The sequence below is a fragment of the Drosophila serrata genome, unplaced genomic scaffold (genome assembly GCF_035046125.1).
Source record: "Drosophila serrata isolate PLE 108 unplaced genomic scaffold, ASM3504612v1 contig_382, whole genome shotgun sequence".
NCBI lineage: Eukaryota > Metazoa > Arthropoda > Insecta > Diptera > Drosophilidae > Drosophila > Drosophila serrata.
In genome coordinates this window covers 9,325,339-9,353,088 of record NW_028257280.1, presented here as the reverse complement: position 1 = coordinate 9,353,088, position 27,750 = coordinate 9,325,339, and the positions used below count along the sequence as shown (strand labels likewise).

General features: G+C 42.9%; 1 protein-coding gene across 1 annotated transcript; it reads right to left on the bottom strand.

Moving 5' to 3' along the window:
- Positions 1–401: 401 nt before the first annotated feature.
- On the bottom strand, positions 402–27,750 carry Cad86C (Cadherin 86C). Its single transcript, XM_020961597.2, is given in 13 exon segments — positions 402–2,076; positions 2,078–3,671; positions 3,731–3,921; positions 4,511–4,601; positions 5,156–5,304; positions 5,351–6,668; positions 7,668–7,860; positions 10,186–10,300; positions 10,362–10,511; positions 10,575–10,700; positions 10,765–10,848; positions 11,440–12,188; positions 27,637–27,750. Coding segments are annotated over 12 exon segments (5,805 nt in total). The 5' UTR covers positions 12,187–12,188; positions 27,637–27,750; the 3' UTR covers positions 402–1,029.

Genomic DNA, 27,750 nt, shown 5'->3' with positions numbered 1-27,750 from the left:
TGGGCTTAAAGAATTAATATGGAGAGCGTGAATGCTGTACGCATTTTATTTACCCTCGACATCTAAGCTCTTATACAAACATATAGAAGCCTGAGTGAGAAAACGAGGGGAAAGGAAAGGAAATCGAGGCGAAGAAAAATGTGCTGTCATTAACCCTAGGATGTTGTGTGTGCTCTTTTGAACCAATTATAGGCAATAAATATTCCCAGTTTGTCCTGTTAGCTGAATAAATATGTTGCCTACTTTTTGGAGGTCGCAGCAGGGAGTATTTCGAAGGCAAAGTAAAGCCTTAATTATCGCTATGATATTTCCTCGTACAAAGTTTCTAAATAGGTTGTATTTTATTTTCCTGAAAGATATATCTCCCTTGTTTACCTCTGAAGAAAATTCGAACCCATTAATTGGGATTAATTTGTTTTATTTGCATAAGCTTATCCTTAATAATATGTACATTAATTCGATACTGATTCATTAGATTATATTTGCAAGTGTTTTCAATATGGCAGGCATTTTGTTCATTCGACTGCAAAAGTATACATTAGCTTATGTACATACACATTTGCACAAGTTTCTGATAGGAGGGCACTTGCTAATGACTTGTGCATGATATGTACAAGAAGACACACTATATACTATATTAACCGTATAAATATCCTTAACAATTTTGGTCGTACATAGGGTCCGGTTACATTATGCGTATAGGATAGAGTTTGAATACATCTCCTAGACTCTAGTTGTTATGTTAAATATAAAACTTTGAACTACATCTGTCGGCTTATGGTTACTATGAAGGCGGCTATCCGATCCGGATCCGGATCCGGATCCTAACGTATGTATTTCGGTGCACATTCTCAACGGTGAACATTTCTCAACGTCCCCCCTGTAGACTACGAATGGGGTAACAGGCTGGCTTTGGGTGTATATGATACAGTATTGCAGATATTGGTTCGATGATTCGCAGGTAGGGAGCCTTGGAGGCTGGCTATCACATATGATTGTTCCTTTGAAGGGTTTTGGAGTGGATCGATATTAGTACTGCGGCGATTCGCCGCCCGAATTGATCTTCTTCACCCGGCTGACATCGTCATAGGCGATGGAGAAGACACTCTTCTTCTCGGCAATGGGATTCCGTCGTCCCAGGCTGTTGAGCAGTGAGTTCATGGCAATTCCGGAGTCGTGGTCATCCTCCAGGGTCGAGGCATTCAGCTGCTTCTGCGAGAGATTTCCCGTTCCACGATTCTCCACATAGATCTTTGAGTTGGAAACCTTGACTTCGTTTTCCCTGATAGGCGATGGCTTGGGCTTGAGCTCCTTGGCGGACTTGGTGGCATCTTTGCTGGCTGCAGCCGCATGTGGCGGCGTCTCTGGATACATGTAGTGAGGCAGCTTGGTGGGTGCAGTTGGCACCTCCAGGGCATTCTCCCGCTCGAAACGATGCTCCGAGTGTTGCAGGAGCGGATGATTCGTATCAGTCTCGATTTTTGGTTTGTGCTGCTTGTTCAGGGCTCGATCCTCCTTCAGCAGGCGACTGCCCTTGGGTGGGGATTTCCGGGGAGCGGGCTCTGGCTTGTACCGTCCGCCAGCATCATCATCCTCCTCGAAATCCTTGGGATGTACTGTTATGCGGGTCTTCGACACACGCTTCTCGGCAGCTCCCACCTTCTTTTTGCTGGATGGCTGCGATTTGGATGACTCCGTGGAGGTGCGTCCACTCACCGAGGTCTTCTTCTTGTTGTAATACCACTCCATGTACTTGGGTACATTTCGTTCCTCGGGCTCGGGTTCGTGCTCATGCTCCAGGGCGGCCAACTCAGTCTCACTCTGGTAACTCCGATCGGTGAGGGATCGCTTTGAGCCCACTATTTCCGTGGAGGTGGACGTAAGCTTCCTACCGTTTTCACTGACTGTGGACTCATACTTGGAGATGGACAATCTGTTGTGCGGAGGTTCTGAGGAGGTTTGCTTTCGGGAGCTCCGCTTGGAACTGTCACGTCTTGATATCCGTGGCTTGGCTTCTGGCTGGGAGTCCGTGGGTGACGCCTTCCTCTGATGACTCTGTCTTTTGTGTCCCTTTAAGTTCCTCTGGCTCTGCATAGACTCTTTCCTCTCTTCTATACCTTTCGTTCTCCTGTGGTCGACTAGGATAATTCGATCGGATTACTATCTCATCCCCATCCGAATCGATTGAGTACTCAGTGTCGTCCTCGTCAAAGTCTCCATCGGAGTGCTTGTAGTACTTCTCCACCTGGATTTTTCGGATGCTGTGGGAACCGGGACTGGCCATCTCATCCATGGAATCGGTTATTTCCATGAGCAGCTCACGGCTGCGGGCTTCGGCTTCGGAACGATGACGGCTGCCGCCCGTTTGTGATTCCCCGTTCCTGGCATTATCCTTGCGACTTTCGTCGCTGAGTTGCTTGCGCAGGATGCTCGTCTTGGTTTCCCTTAAGGGTTTCTTTGGAGGCACTCGCTTCTTCCGCTCGTGCAGCTCCTCCTCTTCCTTGATAGGTGTGCGGATCTTACGTTTCACTTCCTCCACCATTACGATTCTTTTCCGCGGCTGCCTCGGGCGCTTCTTTGTCCTTCGTCGCTTTATCCAGTAGACACCCTCGGGACTGTTTGGTGGATTAAATCGCACATACTCGTAGCCATCCTCGGACATAGACTCATCGTTCTCGCTTCGTGCTCTCCGGCGTGACGGTTTGCCCTGAGGGAGCTCCGCATCCAAGGTATCCAGTCCTTCAGTCTGGGTTCCAGCATCGCAATCCGTTTGGGTTCCTATAGCCATCGACTGTCCGGGAAGACTTTGCGTTTCCAGAGCCACCTCGTGTTGGGTGTAGGCATTCTCTAGCTTCTCCTTCTCGAGAAGAATCTGTCTAAGCAGAGCATTCTGCTGCTTCAGGGAGTGCTCCAGTTCATGGGTGAGGGACTGATTGGACACTGCTGGCTGCAACTGCTGCTCCAAGGACATGCCCTCGGTGGCCTGGACAGGCTGCGTGTGGATGACCTTCACCTCTGGCTCCAGTTGAGAGTAAACTATGCTATTTGGTCCCGATTTGCCCAACGGGAAGGTGTCTCCTTTGAGGGTCGATCCCTGCTGTACCTCATTAGGCATGGATTGAATGTAGGTGGCACCGGGAACGATCTGGTAGTGTTCCCGTATGATTTGCTTGCCATCTGGCTGCTCTTCGATAAACCTTCGCATCAGGATCTCCTTGCCGGTGTTATCAACCATCAGGAGCTGTGGATGGGAGAGATTGCCCGCCGGTTTCAGGGGCATATTTACATAGATATTGTCATCGTCCAGATTTAGGCCATCCCTGGTCTTATCCCTGGTCATCAGCTGCAAGATCTCCACATTGCCATCTTTGATAAACAACTCCCGCTTGCTCTTGAGACTGTTATTTTGTGCCGTATTGAAGTCGATGTCGCTGCCCCGATCAATCTCATGCCTCCGCATGGAATCATCGTCGATGCGAACCTCCGAGTCATAGTGCTTCCTCCGGGCGTACTCCTGCCGATTCACTCTGGTCCGTGAAATGTGCTCCCTATCGTCAGCCAGATCGCGGTTCTCAATCACATCCTCCATGTAGACGTCGCGGTCATTAATTAGATTAGTCCTAGAGTTATGGAAACTAAGATGAAGATCGTCTTTGGCTGTGCGGTTATTCCTGGAAAATATAAATATTAGTTTCTTGAGGGGAATTTCGGATCCTATAAAGGACTTTACTTGATGCGAACTCGTCGCTGTTGCTCCTCGGCCGACTGGACGTGACGCCCCTCGACGATGTCCTGGCTCCTGCCTACGTTTTCGTCAAGCTGTTCACGTCCATCGTGGAACTCCCAGCGGGTGGGCTTCGTTCGGGTATCGGGAGGTTTCTCCGCTGACCAGGCATCGCGTCTTCCCATCCACTCGGCGACCTGAAAGTTAGGCAGGGATTCGACTTATAAAAGCTGTCATAATATGATTTTTCTAAGTCTAAAAAAGCAAATGATTCTTCCAGAGAATTATGATGAAGTGAAGATACAGAGGGGCTTACACAGAGCAGTTGTTTCAAGTTTTACAATAAATTTTTAAAAAGTTGATTAATTAATTCTAAAGTTAATGTAAGTTTTTAAATTGCTTTCTGTCAAGTGAACTAGCCACACGCTTAATTTAAGGCCCATATCAAGTTACAAGTTATAAAAATGTGTTTATGGGCATTAAAGTATTTTACGAGATAGCAACAATATTATTTAAGTTATTTAATTCTTAACAACAACTGCTCTGTGCCATGTTCCTTTGCCAAGTTAGTTAGAAAGACTTCCACATCCAATATGGGTTTTTATATGTGCAAATTTTGTGTAGAATTGTCAAATTTTTTCGTAGTCAATAAGGAAATCAAAAATGAAAAACTTAAAAATTGAGAGCTTTTGCAAATTTTGTAAGATTTTTTTTTGTTTGTAAGTGCGTTTACTTTTGCATTACGTTTTACTACTACAATTGAATTCGAAAATGTTCAAAATCTACCTGAACAGATTTTGTATGTTTTCCATTTGCCATTTCCCTATGCACTAGATGCACATCGTCTTCAGTTCTACTGATATTAACTATTCTTTTGCTACAAGAGAAGAATAAAAGATTATACATAGATAGAATGGTTTGTGATGTTTGTAATACGTATATGTAGATTATTTCAAGAATGTTAAAATACTTGTTTGCCAGTTGTTGGACTCAATACTTGGCAGTGGCGCCGCACTTAATTCAGTTAATAAACCGATGCCAACATTTGCCTCTTTACGATCTTAACGATTATTAGACATCGTAAATATTCAACGGTTATTTCAAGTCATGACTAATTGAACCACGAAAACTTTAAATAAATATTATTGCCACTATTAAATTGTAAGAGTGCTAACAAGTTTTCAATGCACTCGGCATATTTTTGAATTTACGATTTAGTTTTTTATCACGCCGACTAAGTGATGGAGTCAACAAGTCGTTATAAAGTTTATACAGTTTTTAGTAGTTGGTTCTTTTGAAGATTTAAACCATGGATAATAACATCCAAAGATCAGGTTTGATGCCTGGAATAATATGGATGTTACTTGACCTATCCACAGATTATGTTTAGTCATATTCCCCAAAAGTAATATATTATGAGGAGCTACTCACGTTGCCGCCCCGTAGAGGGGACACCAGGAGCAAATGCAGCACAGCAGCAGGATCAGGATAGTCAGAGCCACTAGAGTGGCCAGTAGGATGAGTAGCCAGAAGAGCACCTTGTTCTCCGCCTTGTATTGGGTCTGCAATGGGGTGAGAGTCTATTAAACGCAATGAAGTCAACCGATCCCCTCGGGATTCACTTACATCCGTGGAGGAAGTGTCCTGTGGCATAATGGCATACGAATTATTGTGCTGAGACAATCGCTGTTGTATCTCCGATATGTCCACTACCGAGGAGCTATCATATATAACAGTGGCAGTGACCACGCTGCGTTCTTTGATTCCCGAATTTCCTGCCGGTATATCCTTGGCACCTGGCTCATCTGGTCTCATTGGTCGCATGTTATGGATGTAAACCTTGCCTCCGGTGATGGCTGAAAGGGTTTCCTCGGTCTTGGCCTTGTCCGGATGATGGCCTGGTACCACAAAGGTAACTGTACGCTTTCGGCTCTCCGGTGGATAAATGCGAATTGTGGTGGTGGAGAAGCGAACGGGCACGCCCAAATCGTAGGCTCTGGCAGTTAGTATAAATATATCGGTGTCCTCGTCATCGGTACCCGTCTGACGGCGTCTCCTCGTCTTGGCATTCTTCTTGGACCGCAGGTGAATCTTCTCCTTGACGGTCAACTCACCGGACACCTTGTCCAGGACAAACTGATTGTCATAGTTTCCATTGATGATCTCGTAGCGCACCTCATTGTTTGGAGCAGTGGCATCCTTGTCCTCGGCATGGATCACCGCAGTGGTGGTGAAGCCCAGCAGGTCAGGAGCGAGTATAAACTCATACAGATCCTTGTCGAAGATGGGCGTCTCATCGTTGACATCGATGAGCTTGATAATCAGTGGCACTTGGGCTCGATTACCCTCACCGTCCATGTCCCGTGCCTCCACATACAGGTGATACTCGGGCATCACCTCCCTATCGAAGCCATGCTTGTTGGTGGACACCGTAATCAAACCCGTCTCCGCATCCAGATTGAGGGAGGTGTTCAGGTAGCCCAGGATGCCCGTGTAACGCACCTTGCCTCCCAGACCCGAGTCCGGATCCGTGGCCAGAACCTGTACCACCTTTGTGCCCGCTGTCATATTCTCTGGTAGCTCCACGGAATAGGCGGGCATCTCAAACACTGGAGCATTATCATTCACATCGTTGATATACACGGTGACATTGACCAGAGCAGAGAGATTTGTGGCCGGTCCCAACTCCTGGGCCAGCACCTGGAACTGCACCGAGTGACGCTGCTCAAAGTCCAGCAGAGAGTTATCCCGCACCCGGATGAGGAATCCGGCGCTCCGTTCCGCCACATTCGGTGAGATCTCGAACGTGCCGTTGTTGTTGAGCAGCGTCAGCGAGAAGACGCCGTTCTTGCCCGTATCATCGTCGTAGACCCGCGGCACGTAGGGATCAACGAACGTCAGAGCGGTGCCTTGCGGGGCGTTCTCGTCCACCCTCGAGACGTAGCTGCGGGTTCGGGGAGGAAGGTACCAGCCAGGAGGTGGAACAAAAGGAAGAGAAAAGTCGTGAGCCAGAGATTAGCATGGAGAAAGAACTTCGTGAACGCTGTACACTGTTGTAAAGGCGTGCGACAAGCTAGTTCTACAGTCGAAAAAAAACTGATTGGTTAAGAAGTGCCGGCACTCTTTCGGGGCAATTAATAGCGACCAAATAAATATCGTTTCAAAAAAAAAAGGCACAGTAGAACAAGATCTTAGTCTCGACTCTTCCAAATAAATTTATCAACACAGTTAAATCCTCAGAGATTCTTCTAATTCCTCTAAATAGTTTATAAACAATTTCTAAATTGCTTAAATGTCTTTAAATAACTATCCATAAAGTTCCATTTGAAGCGAGCTATTCACATATAATTTATAGAATATTTTCCCAGTAAATGGCCAAGTTTTTTCCGACTGCAAGAGTTGGACCAGCAGTTGGCAGTTTCCAGTTTGTCGGGAATTCGGTTGGGACGACGGGACTGAAGTTCAAAGTTAGTGCGCATAAATGGAGGTTGCAGTCGCTGATTTCAGCAGAAGAGTTTATAGTGCTCGTCTTTGACTTGGTCGTCGTCTCCCAAAGACTTCCCTGAGTCTACTCGTCGTCGTCTTGTCGCCATCGCCGTCATCGTTGGTGCCTATGCCAAGAATTTTAGGACTTTATGCTAATGGACGCGGCTAAAATTTGTTGTTTGTGTTTGGTCGCAGCAGCTTTTGGTGTCTTTTTTTGTTTCTTTCCTTCTTTTTTTTTGGATAAGCAACATCACTCCTACCTCACCAAAATTGCACTTGGAGGAGCACTGGAGACCCCAAGTCCATAGTGGTTGAGCAGGTTTGCCCTTGCCCTCACCCTCGCCCTCGCCCTCGCTCTCGTTCCCGTTCCTCCCCAAGAAGTTCGATGTGGATTCCCCCCAAAAATCCTCTCCTAGCTGCCCCAATGGGAACCTGCTGGCATAGTAATAGTACTCACTGATCGTTCTCAAAGTACGGCGGCGAATTGGTGCGATCGGGCAGAAAGAACGCCAATTGGACCGTGGAGGCCAGTGCGGGCGGCTCGTCACGACCCACCTTAACCTCTTCCGCAATTACGGTGAGCAGCACCGGATCACCCACATGCGTGATGAAGGCAATGTCCTCGAGGGGTCGCATCAGAAAGATCTCACCTGCAAAGGCAAGAAATCATTATAAATAAGGGGATGTATTAGAAATAATTGTTAATAATAATAAACTTTGAGTTTACAGCTATACTATTCTTCTCCCACCTTTAAAGTTCTATAGTTAGTTTAAAATCAAACAAAACAATCAAATATTTAAACTCTATAGTTCATATATTTAGTAAAACTTCCCATTATTAACCTTATAACTACCAAGGCCAAGACACATCAATTATGAAGGTCAAGTATGGGAAATGCACTTCTTATTTTTTGCATTTCCTCTCTGCTAATTTGCGTAAAGTAAAAAAAGAGTGGAAAACTCAATGCTAGAGGGCTGCTGTGAACGCCAAAGAGGCTGCCTTCTTTTTTGTTTTAGATTTTTTTTTACGAAGCCATCATCAGTAAACCTGATAAATGGTGCAGAAAGTTGGTAGTTCCCACGCCAAGTTCACTCCATGTTGATTATGCTTTTTTTCCAATTTTTTATTGAACGCTTTTTTTATGGTCTCCTTGTACTTTTTCCCCGGTGGCCGTTTGAGTAATATGCTAAGATTCTGTGCAGCCAGAAAGAAAAGTTTTCCCACCCATAAACCTTCTGGGGATAAGCTGATGCGGTAGCCAGGTTCTTGGACTCAGTTTCTCAAGGCTTAGTTAGAATTGCCAAATTAACCTTTCTGAGCAGAGAGTTTAAGTTGGTTTACGGTTCGCAATTTGAATTCATAATCAGGTAGGCGCTTTTTCTTCTAAGAGCTTCTCCATATTTTTCACAAATTTATGCCGTTAAGTAATTATTGCGTGGCTGCAAGTCGCGTTTGTTTTTTGTGTTCCTTAAAATGGGTATAACGTAACACTACACAGAGAAGAAAATTATAAAGGTCAATTCGTATAATTTTCTACTATTTTCTAGTACACTCTTGATCTAAGGAATTCTCTATATCAACACAAAAAACTTTCTTTTGTAAAATATTATACATATATTCTATCGAATAAATTAATATATAATATATATCCCAGACCACTTATAGTACCTCCTTTTGGTTACCGATATGTAAGCTATTATTAATAAATCTGGGCAGTGGGAATATCAACCATAATGTTGTTAATTGCTTTGCCCCGAAGGGATTCCAATTTGAAATTCATTTGGAACAAGCAGCCAGTAAACTGTGAATTTTCGTAGAAGGCCTCAAAGGCCGTTCACAAAACTGCTTCCCACTGCAGAAAATTGTGGGCCGAGTGGGCCAAAAGGAGGGGCCAGAAGGAGGAGCTGCTGATGCAGGAGGTAGGTGGTATGAGGAGGTAGGAGGAGGCGGAGGTGGAGACAGCCTGGCCATTATGTGAGGAGCGCGAGTCGCGGCGTCATAGCCAAAGTCATCAAAGTGCTACTGCCAAGCCAAGAGACGAGACGAAACGAGACGAGACTAGCACGAAACAAGGAAGTCTCTGTGCATTTGTGGTTGCATTAGGGTGGTGATGGGACGACAGCGGGGTTTGGGCCAAATTGCGGCACAGAACTTGGCCGCAACGAACGGGTATTGCCGCTTCGACAACGGAGGAAGTCGCTGGAGTCGATGGAGTTTGGGGGGAACCACAGTGCTAGTGGAGTGCTGGAGGAGGAGGATGGCTGCTTCTATCTAACGAGTCTGACGACAAAGCGGGTTGCCGTGCCCGGTGCCCGATGCCGATGCCCGGTGCTCGAAGCTCCCTCTCCGGCACTCCGCCTCGCCTCGCCTCGAAGCCACCTGGTAGTTATGTTAATATCGGTTACCTGACGTTGTTCTGCGGCCAGTACCTCGCCACATTTCCGCCACCTCTCCTCCGTCTCCCCGTCTGGCTGTTTGTGGTTTCTGATTTTCGTCCAATTTATTTTGCTTGCTTTACTTGTGGTCAATATTTTTAAGTCCGCTGCCCATGCGCAGACCATTTTTCTTGCTTCCTGCGACTATATTTGCAAAAGGCAGGCACAAGGAGGAGGAACGTTTTTTTTCTGTTGCCTCCTCTATGGGATCTATGGATCTATGGGAATCTGTAATGCATCTAAGCCCGCAGAAAACTGAAATTTTCCTCTATCTATGCACTATCAGTGTCCCATGAAGATGTTATCTTATTTTATTACACTCGACGACGGACGACTGGACGTGGAGTGTATGTATTATGCAAACATTCTTGCCAGTGACCACATTGCATCTTGCAGAGCCTCTCGAAAGGTGAATTAAAGTGTGTTATTTGTTTAGTTGGCAACGCCAAAGGTTAGATACGTACAACCTGTTATTTAATAAGCTTCTGAATTCGAACTGAGAGTAATATTTGTAATATTAAAATAATGACTCTACTTACCGCTTGTTTCGTTAATGTCGAAGAACGATGTAAATGGATTGTTCTCAGACACCAAACCATAGCGAACTTCTCGGGGATTCCCCTTGTCCCCGTCCTCGGCATGGACTTGCAGTATCTATATAGAATCCTCATTAAAATCAGAATCTGAAAACTATAGAGCTGTAACCAGTATATACCTTATCTCCTGGCAGTATGCCCGGTGGCAATTTGGTGACTGGCGGAGCGGAAGTGAACACTGGTGGTTGGTCCTGGACATCCTGGACGATGACTACTATCTCCATGCCGGCTATATTGCGACTATCTTGACCAGGCTCGGCATAGGCATCCTGTGAAGGACCGGAAATGGGTTCACATCTGATTTTAATAGGTATCTCTCTCTTGGTACTCACGTTGGCTAGTATAGTTAGATGGTACATGGCTTGCTTTTCAAAGTCTAATGGTCCTAGGAGGAAAACAGTGCCTTCTGTGGTCTCGGAAGATACGATTTTCTGTCTTATGGCAAACAGCGGAGAACCCTGTCGATGGCAGAGGATGAGTTTTTAAATCAAAGGCTTACGGGGGTCTCTCATATCCACTTACCCATAACTCGAGGTAGACTGGTTTCTGGAACAGTGGATTCTTGCGGGCAATTACGTAATCCAATTCCGTGCCGCGTTTAGCATCCTTAAAAAGATAAATCGGGGTTATAGCTCGAATATGTTGACTGGCTGGTCGGACGGTCGTTTGGGGGAAAATTACACATTTGACCCTGTCCGAATATCTGCTTGTAATTTTGCACCATAACAATGATTATCGTGTACGAGCATCGCTTATGAAAACGAATAGCATCTTCCTTCCCATTGGGGGGACGTGCCTCTAATGGCTTATCTGATTACTGCTTCATTAAAGCGTATAGCACTCAGAGAAAATGCTGCCTAAGGCCTCTCATTACTATATTATATGTTTAAATTTACTGTTTCGAGATATTTTGAAGTGCCAGAAATGTTTGGGTAATGGCCTGCGATGGCTTATTCTCTTTGCAATTTATTTTCCAAGATGTCAGAGATATATCTGATTGTGTAACTATTGGATCTTATTGTGGGTTGTGAGTGAGTTTTCCCCTCAGTGCACATACTTCTTCACGGGCGTTATTTGTAATTGGTAATTGAAACGTTCTAACCGAAGGCACATGTGGCCACAAGAAGGAGGAGGAGAAGGTGGTGCCGGGTAGATGAGGGAAAATAAGAGCTGGGTATATATGGGAAGTGTTCTCACCTCGGGTATCATTATGATGCCGGGCTTGTGCGGAAAGATGAGGTCGTGCGGCGTGGTAAAGTTGGTGGCCGTAATTGAGCAGAGCTGCGTGGTCATGCCGCCCTTGGTGTCCTTCACCGAGACCTGGAAGTCATAGTAGCGTCCGGGCTCCAGCCTACGCTGCAGCACGATATTCGCCTGGCACACCGAATTGTACTTGGTGCAGGGCAGCGATTCTACCTTGACCGTGGAGGCGCTGGCATCGCCCACGAACTCGAAGGTCAGCGGATAGTCGAACTCCTCGTCGGTGGCACGCAACCTATAGATTACCGAGTTGACCTGTGCGTCCGCCGGCACCAGCACCAGGCGCATGCGCGTGGTGGGATCGAACTTGGGGTCCGCTCCCTGGACGTGATGTGGACACAGAATGCCAATTAGGAGGCTGATTGTCAGCAGCCGATAGGCGGTCATTGCGCCCAGCCAGGGTCCGATCCAGGGACCCAGTCGCGATGGCCATCCGTGCATCTGCTGGTTGCTCTGGTGATGATGATGATGATGATGATGCTGGTGCTGGTGATGTCTAGAATGATGATGATGATGGCGATGGCGATGCGGGGAGTTGGTCGGGCTGTAATAGTAGCACTCCCGCCGCTCACTGGGCTCCTCCGCCTCAGCCGTTGTCCGGCTGCTTGGCTCCGTTCCCAGGCGGCATAGCGGGATGGCATGTGACCGGCTCTGCTCCGGCTGACTGCTACTTGTGGAAGCCATTTCTGTAATGAAGAAAGGGGTTGCCAAAAATTAAGCTTAAGTAGTCATTAACAGAAGATACGATCGTATAGAATCTTTAAAGATAATTAAGTGACTTAATTGCGCTTTAAAGATGGTGCTTAGATCCTGTGGAGTTACTTTGGCTGCTTAACCTTTGTTCAATAAATACATCAAGCTAGTTAGTTTGCCTTATTAAAGGCTATTATTTAGCCTTTAATTATATTTTCGTGATAAATAAACGTTTACCTTTTTTAGTAAAGCTTTTGTGTGTAAAGTTCCTATATTTGTTTGCCACAAATGCAAATAACACCAAAGCTGTTGATGATTACGTTTAATCTGTTTTTGTTTATCCAACATTAACACCAGGCAGTAAGGCAGTAATCATAATTATCATAATTATCATTATAAGTTAAAGCAGAAAGTTGTTAATAAAAATAAAAAAGGGAACTAAATTCGGGAAGTTAAAGTTTATACACCCTTGCAGTTTGAAAATAACTTAAGGATCAAATTAAAAATCGATCATAACTATGCTTAAAATATTCGAGCTCTTTAACGATATTTTTAAATGAGAATTTCTTCGACAAATCAAAGTTTAAAATACTCATAACTCAGCCAAAAAATCATTGATTTTAGTTCGGAGACCTTTCCTATGCTAGTTTTTATTAGATTAATAAATCTACATGCTTAATTAAAAATTCAAATTTGTTGCCAATTTTAACGTTGTAACCCCTTATAAAAATTTGAAAATTTGAAAAAAAAAATTCGAAAATTTATTTTTATACCAGACATAGCTAGATCGATTGGGTTGTCGATGCTGTTCAAGAATATATATAATTTATAGGGTTGGAAATGATTCCTTCACTGCGTAACAAGCTTTTGACTGCAAGGAAATAAAAATGTTTTCTTTAAATTTTTACTCCAAATGCATATCGATTCAATAACAATTAGAAAATTGAAATTTTCCTGCCCCATTAGACTGGTTATTAAAATTTAATTACAACGCAATGCGTATCGAATGAATAGTGTTAATTCAGGGTCTCAAGGTAATTCAATTAGGAAACCATTTTAATAGGAATCTTGTAATGCATCATCATTGATCAATTAATGGGAATCGAGGCAGCTGATCTGAATCTATAAATTTTGAGAAAAGGTCTACTAGATGATCGAGGGATCCGAGGGTTGTGCAATGGTGCAATGGTGACCAAAGCCACAAACCACGCCGAATCATCGTCCAAATGCATAACTCTTTTTTTTTTTTTTTTGTGGGCCAAGTCGAATGCGGTCGGGAACTGCATCACCGTTTGGGATCGGCTTGGACTCGGTCTTGGTCTCGGTCTCGGTTTCGGTTTCGGTTTGGTTGGGTTTCTGTTTCGGCATCGGAATAGCCACCGGGTGCGGGGGATTGGGAATGGGGAATGCAAGTGTGAACTGCTAAAGTTTAGCTCGGATTCCGGATTCCGGTCCACGAGACGACGGCTGACCGTCCACTTTGTCTACTTTCATTTTCCGTTCGGGGCGGGACTGGGACTGGGCAGCGGCTACGAAATCGAATTAGATTTCATAATTAATACTGCAGCACTTTCATTTTTTCCTAAAGCCATGTAGCCATGACCAACAGAAGAGAGCAATTTGTGCGGCGGCTGATAAATAATGCAATTAAGAGATCTACGAATGCCTATTTGTCGCACCGCGCTCTGTATTTGGCACTGTGAACAAAATACTCAAACAGCAGGCCGAGTTGTAATATTATTAATTAACAAAATACCCTGGCTTGGTCCCCGGCTTTATGCAATCGCTCTGAGCAACGACTTTTCACAGCGATTAAGACCAGTTGGTCAATGTTTTTCCGCCGCCGGAGCTGAAGCTGGAGCTGGAGAGCTGAAGTACTTGTGTTTTTGGGCCACTTACTCGCATACGAGCAAAGAGAAATGATTTGGCTGAAAGCGGTTTGGCAATATGTTGAAATGGGCATAAATTATGAACTTAACACTTTAAAAGGTTACGGCGCACAACGAACGAGGAATCTCCTCTGTCTTAATTATTTTAGCTTGGCCATTACAATCGACACCATTAATCTGTGCAGATCCTCGGTAATTCACTGAAAATGGCAACCTAATACATTGAATTTTATATATTGTTATAGAGATTATATCATTCAGAGGCACATGAATGGCTTTAAAAGATCAAACAAGAATGGATGATGGATCTGCCGTCTTAATTACTTTTCTTATACAGATCCTCGTTACAAATTTCAATCGATTTTATCGGTAACATTACATTTCTTTCTTTGTTTCTTTCATTTCGATTTAAGTATAAATTATTGCTTCAAAAAGTAATTAAATGATAATATCATGGCTTTCAATCGATCCTCAGTTTTGAAAATATCTGATTGCAATTAAGCAACTAAAACCTAAAGAATTGGTAGCCTGAATTACTTAAGCAACTACTTAGCTTATCTAAAACATGATTCAAATTGTAATTGTATAACAATTTTCAGCACACAATTAAATCAAATATTAACCTTGACATCGCCTATCAACATTCCTAATGATATTTACTACAAATTAATACTTAAGAACTCTGAACTTAACTCTGAAAATACCTTACAAAATTAACCTACGACCTTCATGGCCCACAAAGTTATGTCAAATTAAAAGTTATAACAACTTAATAACTTTCGTTACGTTTGCGATCAAAAGAATACCATATCTAGGGATCCTTTTATGGCTGATCTCATAAAACCATGATGACCTTTATGTAACTGAACGCAATTAAAGCCAAGTGAAGTGTCGATTCATCTGCTTTCGGTGAGAGTCACCGGTTTATGGGGGGCTACTTGACGTGATTGGACAGCTCGTGCCTGGTGAAGAGTATGTGCTTCCCGGGCCAAAAATGAAAGAACCCGTGTATGGCATATAATTGGGGTACATAGACATAGCCGGGTCTTTATTCTGTAGTCATCATATCGGTCATTGTTGGCCGCAGAACGCGGTCATTCAAGCGGTCACGTCTCGACTGTCTAAACGCAGAGAGATTTTTATTACGTTTAATCATGTGCGACAATTACAAGCGGTACTTTAGACGCATTTCACCGCGAGTCAGCACTTTGCTCTTACAAAACGATTCGCAGCTTGTTGCCGGGTTTCTGGTCTACTTGCTCTGGAAACTCGTTATTCTAATGAAAATTCCACAAACCCTTGGGAATGTGCCTCTGTTTTTTAGTTGCCTCTCTTTTCGCCAGGGGAAGGGAATCGGGAAACAGATCGAGACGGCTTTCGTTTTCTTAGCCCAAATCACTCAAATTGGTAAGTACACACAGCGTGAAAGATGATAAAGCTCGGACCGGAACGCTGACACAAATGACAGCGGACATTAAACGGTGTTGAAATGACAGTGTAGGCTTTTCTTTTCTTTTTTTTTGCACTCATCCCGAGCCGAGCTGTTGGGGCAAATTGAGGGTCTCCGTCCGACAGTCACACAGTGGCAATCTCTGGGTCCAAAGAATGGAATGGTTCTTCTCTGATTGCCCCCAAACGCTGCAACAATCGGTTGAGATTGGAGGTTTCGAGAGAACCAGAGGAGCCTGCAGACAGTAGCCACTGGCGGCGAATCATTGACCAAATCCTGGCCTGCGACCATTTGCTGGCCGCATTCGTTGGCCCTTAGCGTTCACGTGTGTGCTCCACGTAATTACAAAAACTGGCCAAAACAGACAGCAGCAGTCGAAGTTGCAGAGGCCATACACTGAGAGAAGGGTTACAGGAGATTCTACATAAGAAATTCCTTAAGAAACTACAAAGGAATGTTTGAAATCTTCTAGAACAGGCCTGGGACCTTGCCTGTTTTTATTTCTTTAACAAAATCCATAGTCTTAGACTCATCAATTTTGTAATTTAAAAAATCTGCAGAGTATTTTGTCAGTGCATCAACTACAGCTCCTTGTGGCCCGAAACGAAGTGAACCTCGCATTGCCGAGGCTGCTTAAATTGCGAGCTCAGGCTCTTTTTTTTTTGCGAACAGCTTCGCGGTGAGCTATTGCCAATCCGGTTTTGGCCGTCTGCTGTTCGTGCTAGCTGTATTTGCCAATTTCCAGTTTGTGCAGCTGCATCTAAGTGGCATCGCCGAGTCCTTAGCCAGAGCTGGAGCTAAAGCTGTAGCTGAAGCTGGAGCTGGAGCTGCTGCAAGCCAATGACCAGTTATGTCAGTCGGATCCCAGGCAGCCGGAGATCGGACTTGGAGGCGAGGCAATGGCTATGGCTATGGCTATGGCTATGGCCACCCGACACCCTCGCTTTTGGCCGCCTGGCCGGCGTGTTGCAATATTTTCTGGCCTGGCCTGGCCCGCATTTGGCTTAGAAAGGCCGAGAGACACATAATGAATCTGTGTGCATATAGGCTGAAGTTTTGGCTTGAATAAATGTGCGCCCCGATAATGCATTCATTTGCAAGTATCGCCAGGCGGCAGGCCAGGCGGTTAGCGCCAGGCCCAGTTCCAGTTCCAGTTCCACTCTCGGTTCCCAAAGCCCAATCCCAATCCTAATACCAATCCCGTTCGCAATTCGGGTCTCCGGCTGCTGTTGCGCAATAAAACGTAACACACATGGCTCACAATATATATATATTTTTGTGCCATTTGACCGAATTTCTCCTAACACACATACTAGAAACCCGTACTCCAAGTCAGACAGCTCCAGCTCCAGCTGCTAGTGGCAATGAAGCTGCCCGGCTCCAGTTGGAGATCCCGAGCTGGATCTGTGGCCAACGCCTCGATGTCTTGGTCTTGGTCCCCAGGTCTATATATAGGATTAAACAATCGTTCATATAACGCCGTGGATTCAGGCAAGACTACATTTCTCTCTGCTTGCCTGGCAGAGCAGGGAGTGTGAGTCAGTTGAATTTATTACCACCCAAAATGGCTTAATTTGTGCTACTCAGAAATTTTTATGAGACGAGGGAGCAAGTAACACTTGGGCAGATGAATGGCCATATGCCATGCTCCTCCTTTAACCAGTTCGCCAGTCTCTGCTGCTCCAAAAGGTGACCTAATTAGAGGAGTTATTAAAGCATTTGCTTCTCTTATGTTTCGATTTATGGGATTTCAGCTAGGTAAACGAGGTGTCAGAGGAATTTAAGGAAAGCAATAGTTAAAGACATCTCTACTACAATTTTTAATATATTTTGATAACAACTTTTTACCTTTCAGGGTAAGATTTCCTAACAAGGGGGTTTTTCAGATACTATATTTTGGTTCCTGTTAATATAGGAGTCCATTTAGTTTTAACTTTAAGTAAATAAAAGTTTTTAAGTCCCCTGACACATTTTAAGCTACTAATATGGTCACTTATTTCCTCTTATTACTCAACTTAAATACTACACTTTACTTATATAAATAGGTAATTACCTACTAAAGATCATACTTTCAACATCGTATAACCCAAAACTGATACTTTTCCTTAGGCTTTCTAAAAAAAACCCAAGCTAGTTTGCCTAACTTTATGGTTTGCCATTACAAACAAATGTGTTAAAAATCATTAGACTTTATTTAATGTGTAAAGGGGCAAGTCTTTGATTTTAATAACATTTTTAATGTCACTTTGGACATAAGTCATTTTAAATTCATTTAGTCCCGATTTATAGCAGAGCCATGATTTTTTCATTTACACTGGCAATATGTTCGAAATGATCCGGAGAAAGGATATATTAAATCTAATTTCTTTCACCGACTTTACCCAATGGCCTTGTTTATGGGCTGCAAAGTGGACAAAGTGGCCAGAAATCCATTAGGCCCCATTTTTTGGTGCTGCCCAAGTGAAGGGTATGTAAACTTCGACCCTCGCTAATGATCAATGCTTCCTGATCCCAAGCCGCGTCTGTGGTCTAGTCTCTGGTCTAGTCTGTGGTCTGCCATGGTCCATGGCCTGGTCGAGTATATTCCCACATCCCACTCCATTGCGGGCGCGGCGGTGAGCTCGTGAGTTCACTCTGGAGCGAAACAAGATTTTGGGCGTTGTTCAATTTTTTGGAGCTGCCTCAGCTCCGGTTCAAAATCCAACTGCAACAAAACTGCAACTTCCAGCACGCAGCTTCGTGAGCTCTGTTTTGGTTTTTGTTTTTGTTTTTGTGGATTCGGCTCGGATTCGGATTCGGTTTTGGGCTTGGGACTCGACTTGGACTCGGATTCGGGCTGGGCCAGAGTGCTGCATCAGCCTCGCCAACTGGCTGCGGCTGCGGCTGCGCCGTGGCTGCACACAAGTAGAATGAAAATTTGTGTTGCAAATAAAGTTGAACCTGATGGCAAACTAATCTGCTTCACGACAATAGAGCTTGCAGCCAGACAGCGGGCAGCAACAAACAATTGCACTCGAAAAACCAGGGTACTTAAAAAGGGCTGTTTTAATGGGGTATTAAAAGTAAACATATAAGTCAGTTTTTAAGATTTAGTGATGGATGAATATCCTATAAATGTCAAGTCAGTCAGTTGAGAGGTATGTCTAGTATGATTTATTATATACATAGTGTTCAATATCATTCGTACATATCGTTAACTTTAATAAATTGAATTTTTATACACAAAAACTATAGAAGTTAATGTATTAATATTGATACGATGAAAACAACCTACGAATTTCGAATTCCGTTTATTTTATTTCAAAATATAAAGCAGAATATTGATTTATCGCAAATATATCACAACTTTAAGAGGCCGATCTATATTTTCAGGTCTGATATAATAAGAGTATCCATACTTTTTTAAAAGGTATTTAAAATGGAACTATAAGTAGAGGCAGATGACTCTTTTATAGTCTTTCAAAACATCTAAGATATTATAGACACATTTTATACAAGTTTTCCATCAACAAAGAACTCAATTCTCTAAAGATTTCTCTTCCTTATATTCTAGATTTAATTCCCTTCTATTACTATATTTTCTAGGCTAGAAAAATCTACTATTTAATATTAGGAATTACATTTTTTTGCAAGTGCAAATAGCCAGCAGACGGCAAAGTCAGCTAGCGGCGCAGACTCGTAATCAACGTTTATTTCGTGGCTCGTTCGTGTCCCCCATGCGACCGTCGACCGTCCTTCACCAAGCTGGAAGCCACGTCTATCCTTTCCTGTTTTGACTTCAGGGGATGGGGAATCGGGATGGGGATGGGGATGGGGATCTGGACTGGGCCTGGGGATGGGGATGGAGCTGGTGGTTGGAGCTGGGGCTGGGCTTTGGCCAGGTCTGAGCTCTGGAACTGGGACTTGGGCCGCTGGCCGTTCCTTTCCGTCTTTGGGGTTTTGTCTGTCTGTCAGCTCGTCAGCAGACACACGTACATTTACACGTATATATAGATGCATATTGTGCTGAGGTATTTACTGGCGATTTTTTAGCAGTGTATGTACATATCTGCATCTATAAAGTTTTTATTGCTGCAGCTGCGGGCGTGTTTCTGGGTGCGCCTCGCTGGGTAAAATAAATACGCATAAAGCCACCAAAGCTGCGCGGAATGGAAGCAACAGGGATAAATAACTACTACCACTGCATGTCTGAGAATTTGCAGCGCGTTTTTAATATATTATTCCTGTATTTTAATTGCGACCCATAAAACGCTCTCAACATATTGCTTACTGAATTAAATAAGCCTTCGGGGGGATAAGTTGAGCCGCTTAAAAGCAGAGCAGATTTCGAAAAAAAGGTAAACATTTGAAAGCTAAGGGAGTAATAAAGGCTTTAAAGTATTCTTAACTAGAACTATTTAGAAGTCATGTTGTTGTTACCAGTTGCAGTGTTTTTCAAAGTCATATCTTTGATCGACACAAAGACTTTACTACTTTCTAAGAATTTGCATTGTGTCTGGCACATTCTTTGCAAATATTTCTCAAGGCCAAGCATATTTTGTGTATCAGATCTTTGTTATAAAATAGGTTGATAGTATTGATAATATTCTTATAATTCTTCATAATTATCAGTGCCCTGTGATACCCAAGTTTTCATAGTTGAGTGATGTACCCTTGTTTTTTATGAACTTTAGCGGGTCTCTCTCATTATCATCGCTATAGCGACTGTGATATTTTCCTTTCATCTGAACAATTCCAAACAGTTGGCCGACAACGACGTCGCTTCGTGTCTTTGCCTTTGTTTCAGTTATTTTTTTCCTATAATTAACAACGCACAACGCGGCCTAGACAACGTTCATGGTTCAGCTGCAGGCAGAAAAGGCAGTGATGTTGCCCTGCAGTTCACAGCCGATTGTAAATGAAGAGTCCAAACAATGTGTCTTAGTATACCCCGGTTACAGTACAGCACCGCTCCAGCCTTGGATGTGGATTCAGCTGCAGACCACGGGGGCTGGACCTCAGACTATTCGATTAGTCGGGGTGCCAACGCCAACGCCGCGGCGGCTCCAGCTTCGTCTGATAAATATTAAGAAACCCCAAAGATCTACACCGTCATCGCCATCGCCCTCGCACAGTGGTTCATTATGCTAACTATAAAAATTCAAGAGTCTTCTCTATCTGTAAATACTCATTGGCTTTGGTACTATCCCTCCTCTAAATGAATATAAATATTAAAATATCTCCTTAAAAACAAGCTAGCCCACTGTGCCTCCTCCATCGTCCGGATTTCGTTCGTCTCGCCTGTCGGCTCTCCGTCTTTTTTTTTATCCGTCATGCTGCCGCTTTGTTTTGGGGCTATGACTCCTCCGGTTCCTACGATTCCCTCGATCCTACAAGGGAAAACGCAGGAAAAAAAAAATAAAAAAAAATGTAAATAAAAGACTCCAATGAATGCAATAACAGCAATCCTAGCGAGCAGCGTCATAAAATGGTGCGTGGGATTGACAGCGAAGACAGCTACAGATGCAGATGCAGATGGAGATGGAGTTGGAGTTGGAGTTGGAGTTGGAGCTGGAGCTGGAGAGATGGCTTTGGCCAAGTCTGAGAGCATCGGCATCGTCTGGCTTAGTCGAGGGCTCGAGGTGGTGTGCCCCAGGCACAGCCATCGGCGATCGAATCCCCAGCCACCAGAGGCAGCGTGTTGAGCACTCAAATTGAATCTCGACTTTATCGGCACCCAGCCACGGGCCGATGGCAGACACGAAATTAATTGGCTTAATTTATGTGAACTTTTATAAGAAAATGCACTCAGGCTCTGTGCAAAGTTGATTTACATTTATTTTCGCATTGCCAACGCGGTTTAAATACCCATCCCCGTCGTCTAATGGCTGTTTGGTTGTTAAAGCCGCATCAAGCTGAGCTCCTTCCCCATCGAAATCCACATCCACATTCACATCCTCGGCCAGGTCCACCAAACTTATGCGTTGGCCAGCCTTCCAGCTCCAGTCTGGTGGATTAGCAACCGTCAACGGATGAGGGAAGCCACGTAGACGGCCAGACAAAGACTGTGACTGATGGCTGGCTGGCGGTTCGGAGACCTGGGGCATTAATGCACGCAGCGAAAATTGGGAGTACATTTTGTGAAATTCTTTTCTAAAATAATATATATATTTTGTGAAATTCTTTCCTAAAATAATATATATATTTTGGGAAATTTATATAGACCAAGAAATAGGGTAATTTTTCATTATAATTCAATTGATTTCATTAACTTATCTCTTTCTGTAAATTATATTTTATGTTTATTTCAACTTAAGGTCTTGGTTATAATTGTTTATATATTTATTTATCATATATCTTATTAATGAAATGATTCAGAAATCCTTCTTTTCTGATAGAGAAGATAGATATATTCATATTTGAACATCATTTTCTCTCTGTGCAAGCGGACCACAATTGGTATTGGATTGAAGCAAAGGCTAGGACTGTGTTAAAGAACAGAAAATCTATTTGCAGTCGTTGTAAGGGATCGGCGCGTCGTTGTAGGCCATAATTGCTCTCCTCAATAAAGCAAAAATTTATTTCCACTTCAACCGCTTGAGCCGCATCAGGCTTTTGGGCCTGGGCGCTGAGAGTTGGCCAAGAGCTTATAGCTTTTTGGCCAAGAGCGGTACGGGCGCGATGAAACAGAAAGAGAGAGAGAGAGGGAGAGCGGTACGGCCGGCAGAAAGGCAGACTGCAGCGGCGACATTGTGGGCGTCGAGCATAAATAAATGTCTTTATGTGCCTTCGCCTCGTTCAGTTATTGTTCTTCATTTCTGCATGCGGTCTGGGCCGAGGCTTCAACTCTGAATTGTATTTTCTTAAGACGCGGTTGAACGACACTTTAACGACTCCAGACTGTTGAGCAATATGCCGAGAACTAGTCGCCATTACCAGTGCGAACTGTGCGGCGGGCGGGGGCTCCAGGGCCACATAATACACTGGATGTCCGTCCCGTTTGCCGTCGCACCAAAACGAAAGACTTAGGCAACGAACGCGCTCGGTGCGAGGTGAGCGGTGAGAGGTAAGCGGTGAGCGGTGAGCGATGCGCCTTGCCCCGATCCCGGCGATGTAATTAACTCTAAGCACTCGTCCCCGGGCACTGTTAATCGGGATGCAGCGATCGGATGGCTTTTTCCAGTAGTCTAATTTGGCGTTTTAGGAGAGGCCAACAGCCTGCCCCCCAATTAATATATATACGACTCGCTCGCGCGTTGCATAAAATAAATCATAGACCGACCACCGGTAATCGGGGAATCAGCCATCGGGCAGCGGCCAACGGCCAACGGCCTTTTGCCTGACTGCACCCCTCAGCGGCGTGTCGGATTTTATAAATGAGAAATGGTAAAAGTTTTTAACCAGAGAACGTTGCTGGTTAGCTCGTTCACATATATGTACATATATAGTTTTATTTGGATGCTCCGGCACGCACGCTCATAAAAAGCGCCGCCATTATGGGTAATTTTGCAGCATAAATTGTAAAATGCCGCAGAGCTGTCAATTTTGGCACTGCCCCGAGTAAAGTGGGTCAGGCAAGGTCGCTCCGCCGCTGTTGTTGCCTCCAAGTGCGACGCACAGGCAGAGTGGAGTAAGCTAAGTGCCCAGGTATGTACATAGCTTGTTTGCTTTTGCGTTTGCGTTGGCTGGTAGCCATGTTCGTGTACATTCATATATATATATATATATATATAGTAATATATATATATATAAATTTGTACCGATGCCGCCGACATAGCCAGTTCCTGGCTACAAACCAACAGCTCGACAGCTCACTAGTTGGCTGCAGATGAATGTATTATGCAATCCATCAACATGGAGTGAACGATTTGATTAGATCCGCCATATGGTTTGAGTTTTTCAAAACATTTGCCGGGGATTATCCTCATAAACAGTTTATAAGTCGCTGTTAACTGGGAAATTAGCCAAAAGAGATCTTAGATTGCAGCATAAATTATTTTCCAAGTAAACAAGTATTTTGGTTGGTGGGTTTTAAGTTAGTGATAAAATCATGCAAATTGCATTTATATATCAGGGTCAATTAAATATTATTAACAATAAATAATATCCTTAATAGCTTAACACTGGTTTTTGCTATTTTTGGAAAGTTTTAATTGCTAATCTTTAGCAAATAAATTTGTATAGGCATACGGATTTGGGTCGTCTTAATAGGCAGTTCAATGATCAACTATTATCTAATAAATAATAATAGTTGTCTTTTAACGTAGTTTAGTAATAAAACATTATGTAATCAATAATAATAGCATTTTACTGTATTTATAAGTATTGTATTTAGCAAAGACATTTTTATACAATTGCAGGGTATTTTAGTTTTAGTCAGTGAAGGAGTCATTTGCGACCCTATAAAACACATATATTATTGATAAGTATTTAAAGCTGGATGTCCAGTAAAAAAAAAAATGTTGAAATTTTTAAAAATTTTAAAAATTCTTTAAGGGGTTACATCGGTAAAATTGTCAAAAATTGCCAAAAATTTAAATTTTAATCTGCAGATTTATTAGCCGAATTAAAACTAACATAAGACAGCTTTCCGAATAAATATTATCCCATTTTTGTCTTATGTATTAGTTTTTTAAACTATAATTTTAAAAGAAAATTGTGATTTGATAATATTGATAAATATCGATTTAAAGAATAAAGTTTAGTTCAATTGAAAACTATAAGAGTATCAAAATATCAGCTTCCCGAAGCTAGTTTCCTTTCTTGTTAATAGATAGGTAAATTATATTACTTTGGAGTGGGACAAAAAAATAGTACTGCTTTTTTTTAAGGCATTTGTAATTCTATAAATTACTCTATGAAAAACTTTAATAACTAGCATTATTTATATGAAACTCTAAAGACTCTAAGGTAACGAATATGTATTGTTAAACATTGCACCAAAACCCATAGCCAAGCAAAGTTATTTTTAAGTATTACATACACCTTCAGACACTTTGGACTTATTTGATTTTGTCTCCGGCAAAGTGACTTGATTTATATATATTACTCTCCCCCCAAAAAAACACCAACTGTGAGCCGATTAAATATGTACATACGAAGTAGTTCAATTATACCTTTTGAATGGTTAAAACGAGCTGCGATGTGAACTCCAGAGAAAAATGGTTGTATCTTCACAGTCTGACTCTTAATTTTAACTTTCCATGTGGTCGGTGGCTTTATTTATGCAACCCGAATTCGAGCACTCCACTGATTTTGTTTGTTTGTCCGTTCGTAATCAAGTGATTGACATTTTTTGGGACCCGCACTGAATATTAATAGTCGAAGGCATCTCTGGCACATTGGCTTAGTAAGCACATTTTGTGTGTGTGTTTTTTATTTTTGTATTTTTAAAGATTGCTCGGTCCTTCCGCATCCAGCAGGTCTTCAATAAATTTCGTTTCAGAGAGCAGAAACCGAAACCAAAACCGAACGCGAAATCGAAATCGATCCGTGTTTTTCTAAGCCGCTCAAATGGCCAATTTGTGGCTTCGCTTGAATGGACCCCGAACGACCTTGCCTTCGGATTAGATCAAAGTCGATCAGATCGGTACGAAATTAATGGGGATCCCGGTCAGCCAAGAGACCTGTCACTCACTACTAGGAAACGATTTTGTATTTTCTTATTTTTTCCCCCTTTTTTATTTTCGAAATTCAATACCGAAAGCCGATTATTTGGGGAACTTGGTGAATTTCTTAAACGTTCTTTGTTCGCAAAGTCTCCGATTGCAAGCGACAAAGTATGCGGTACAGCGTCCGCATTAAATTGCTGCAATTATATCTCGATCCCGATACCAAAACCGATGCCTCGATCTCGATCGCGATCACCACTTGTCTATATATATATCCGATCCGATCCGGGTTTTGTTGTTTAATGCTCCGCCGTCGAAATGCTACTGCCGCCAATGGTCCGGAAAGAGTGCTCGGCTAGTGAAGCTTATCGGGGAGAATTCTTCGCAGAAAGCCGGTTTCTCTCTTTCTCTCCCTCTCTCTCTATCTGTCTCTGTGGAAAACCAAAGCCCACTCTGCTCTGAGATCTTTGTGGGAGCAGCAAAACTCGTTTCACTCGCCGGTAGGTACAACAACAAGCACTCGTATGAACCTTGATATATTCCCAATAATAAACAAGCCTGAGAACTATCGGAAGCGGACGAGTCCGCAATTAATCCTGCAGCTCTTGTGTTCGGTTGCGTTCGCACATGCAAATGGGTTTCTTTTCAATTATCTAACTATTGGCAACAAATTTGCACCGCTTATACAATAGGTAATTTGCTTGCTGGATATTTCGTGACTATATCAAATGGTTTTTAGAGGTGCTGGAATTAAGGCAGAAAAGTCTAAAAATGCTAATGTTATCATTGTGTTTTTAAGGAATAAAAGAGTATTTAATTTGGCAAATGCTTAGATCGTTTATTTTATAATCTACGAATTAAATTCTTTCTTTAATGATTCCTATTGAAATAAAAGCAGAAAGCCAGGATGCATGTATTGTATTTATTATATTAAAAAATAAATCCAGGATAAAGAAGCAATATTCATATTCTACAATTACCATACAACACACATTATTTTTACTTAAATCATAATATTTGAAAAGATAATAAATAACATTGAATGCCATTTTGCTATAATACAGATTTCTTTTATGATATTTCGAAAAGATCAGAAATAAAGGTATTTTGAACTAAAATATTGAACTATGTGTTCAAATTGAACTATACCTTTCATTGTAATTTCAAAATTAATCTTGAAAAGGAATCAATAACTCATACAATTATCATACTTTTCTTGTTTAATAATTAAATATTGAACAACATTTTCTTAAGAATATTTTCCCAATCATAGATCTAAACTATTTTGAGATAAATCAAAATTCAAATCAATCAATATGGATATATTTTCAATAAAGAAAGTAAGAATCATCTTTGCCTACAAAACATCGGTTTCATAATCCCCTCGGTGACCATGCAAATTTTGGACAACAAACATGTTTTCGATTAATAATTTAAGGCTACTTAATTAATTTGGTCGATGGGCTGGCAAACAAATTAAAACATTTTACGGAACCAATGTTTTTTTTGGGGGGGGGTTTGGTTCCGCGGTAAAACGCTCCACACGAAATTGCAGTAATTCGATCATGTTTTCGGCTTGTTCAATATGTGTAATCGTGTTCTGTGCCATTTATCTTGTGACCTGCATCTAATGCAGCCGGCAGAGCAACCGCGCCGCTATCGTAGGTACATTAAAATATTTCCAGTGCGCTGTCTGCTGTCTATAGGATATTTATACACGGACCAACACGGGGGGAAAAATAAAGAAAAAAATGAAAAAGAACAGACAAAAAACACAATGAGGGCGGCAACCTAAACGGGTTTACCAAAAAACCCAAACCCAAGCCCAGGCCCAGTCCCAGACCGGAGCCCGAGCCCGAGCCCGAATCCGAACCCAAGACCAGAACGCGGAGCAGATGTTGAACCCATTTCTCATATTAACCTCCTGCATGGCAGAGTCGGAAAAACTTCGAGATTTGGCCAAGGGGGCCCACGTGGTGACACACTTTTCCAGGCTTAGTCACGTCCCGCTCTGACGCTCTGACGAAGCCGGAGCCGGAGCTGGAGCTGTACTCCATCCTGGTGGCCCTGGCACATCCCACACTTAAATGGGGTCAACCCAATAATGAGGACGTCGTACCGTCAGAGAGATGGCTTATCCAATATCCAAATGCCATAGGTTGGCTACGCCCTAAATCCTAGATCGAAGCCACTAGTTGAGTATGCTATATGGGCCTTCGATTAGGCCTTACCTTGAACATACTGCCGTGGTATACATATAACCTCTTTGACCTACACGCATTAATTCCGATGATGACGATGGCCTGACCTTGTGACCAGGCGGCCAAAACAAACACAGACAGCCAGAATAGTCCCAAGGAGTCCGCTAAGTATCGAATCGAACACGTCAAATATCCATTACCATTTCCACTACCACGCATATTTAAGTATATATAAATATAGGTATTTAGTATATAACCAATTTCAAGTGCATGATTGAATCGTTACTTTATAGTTCTTAAGTCGCCATTACCTCATTTTGGTAGTATTCCTTAGTTAATGTTGAATTTCTTGCGCTCCATTACTCGGGGAGGATTTTCTTTTGAGGCACTTTAATTTGAACTTTTTAGCAGTTGTTACTTATTAA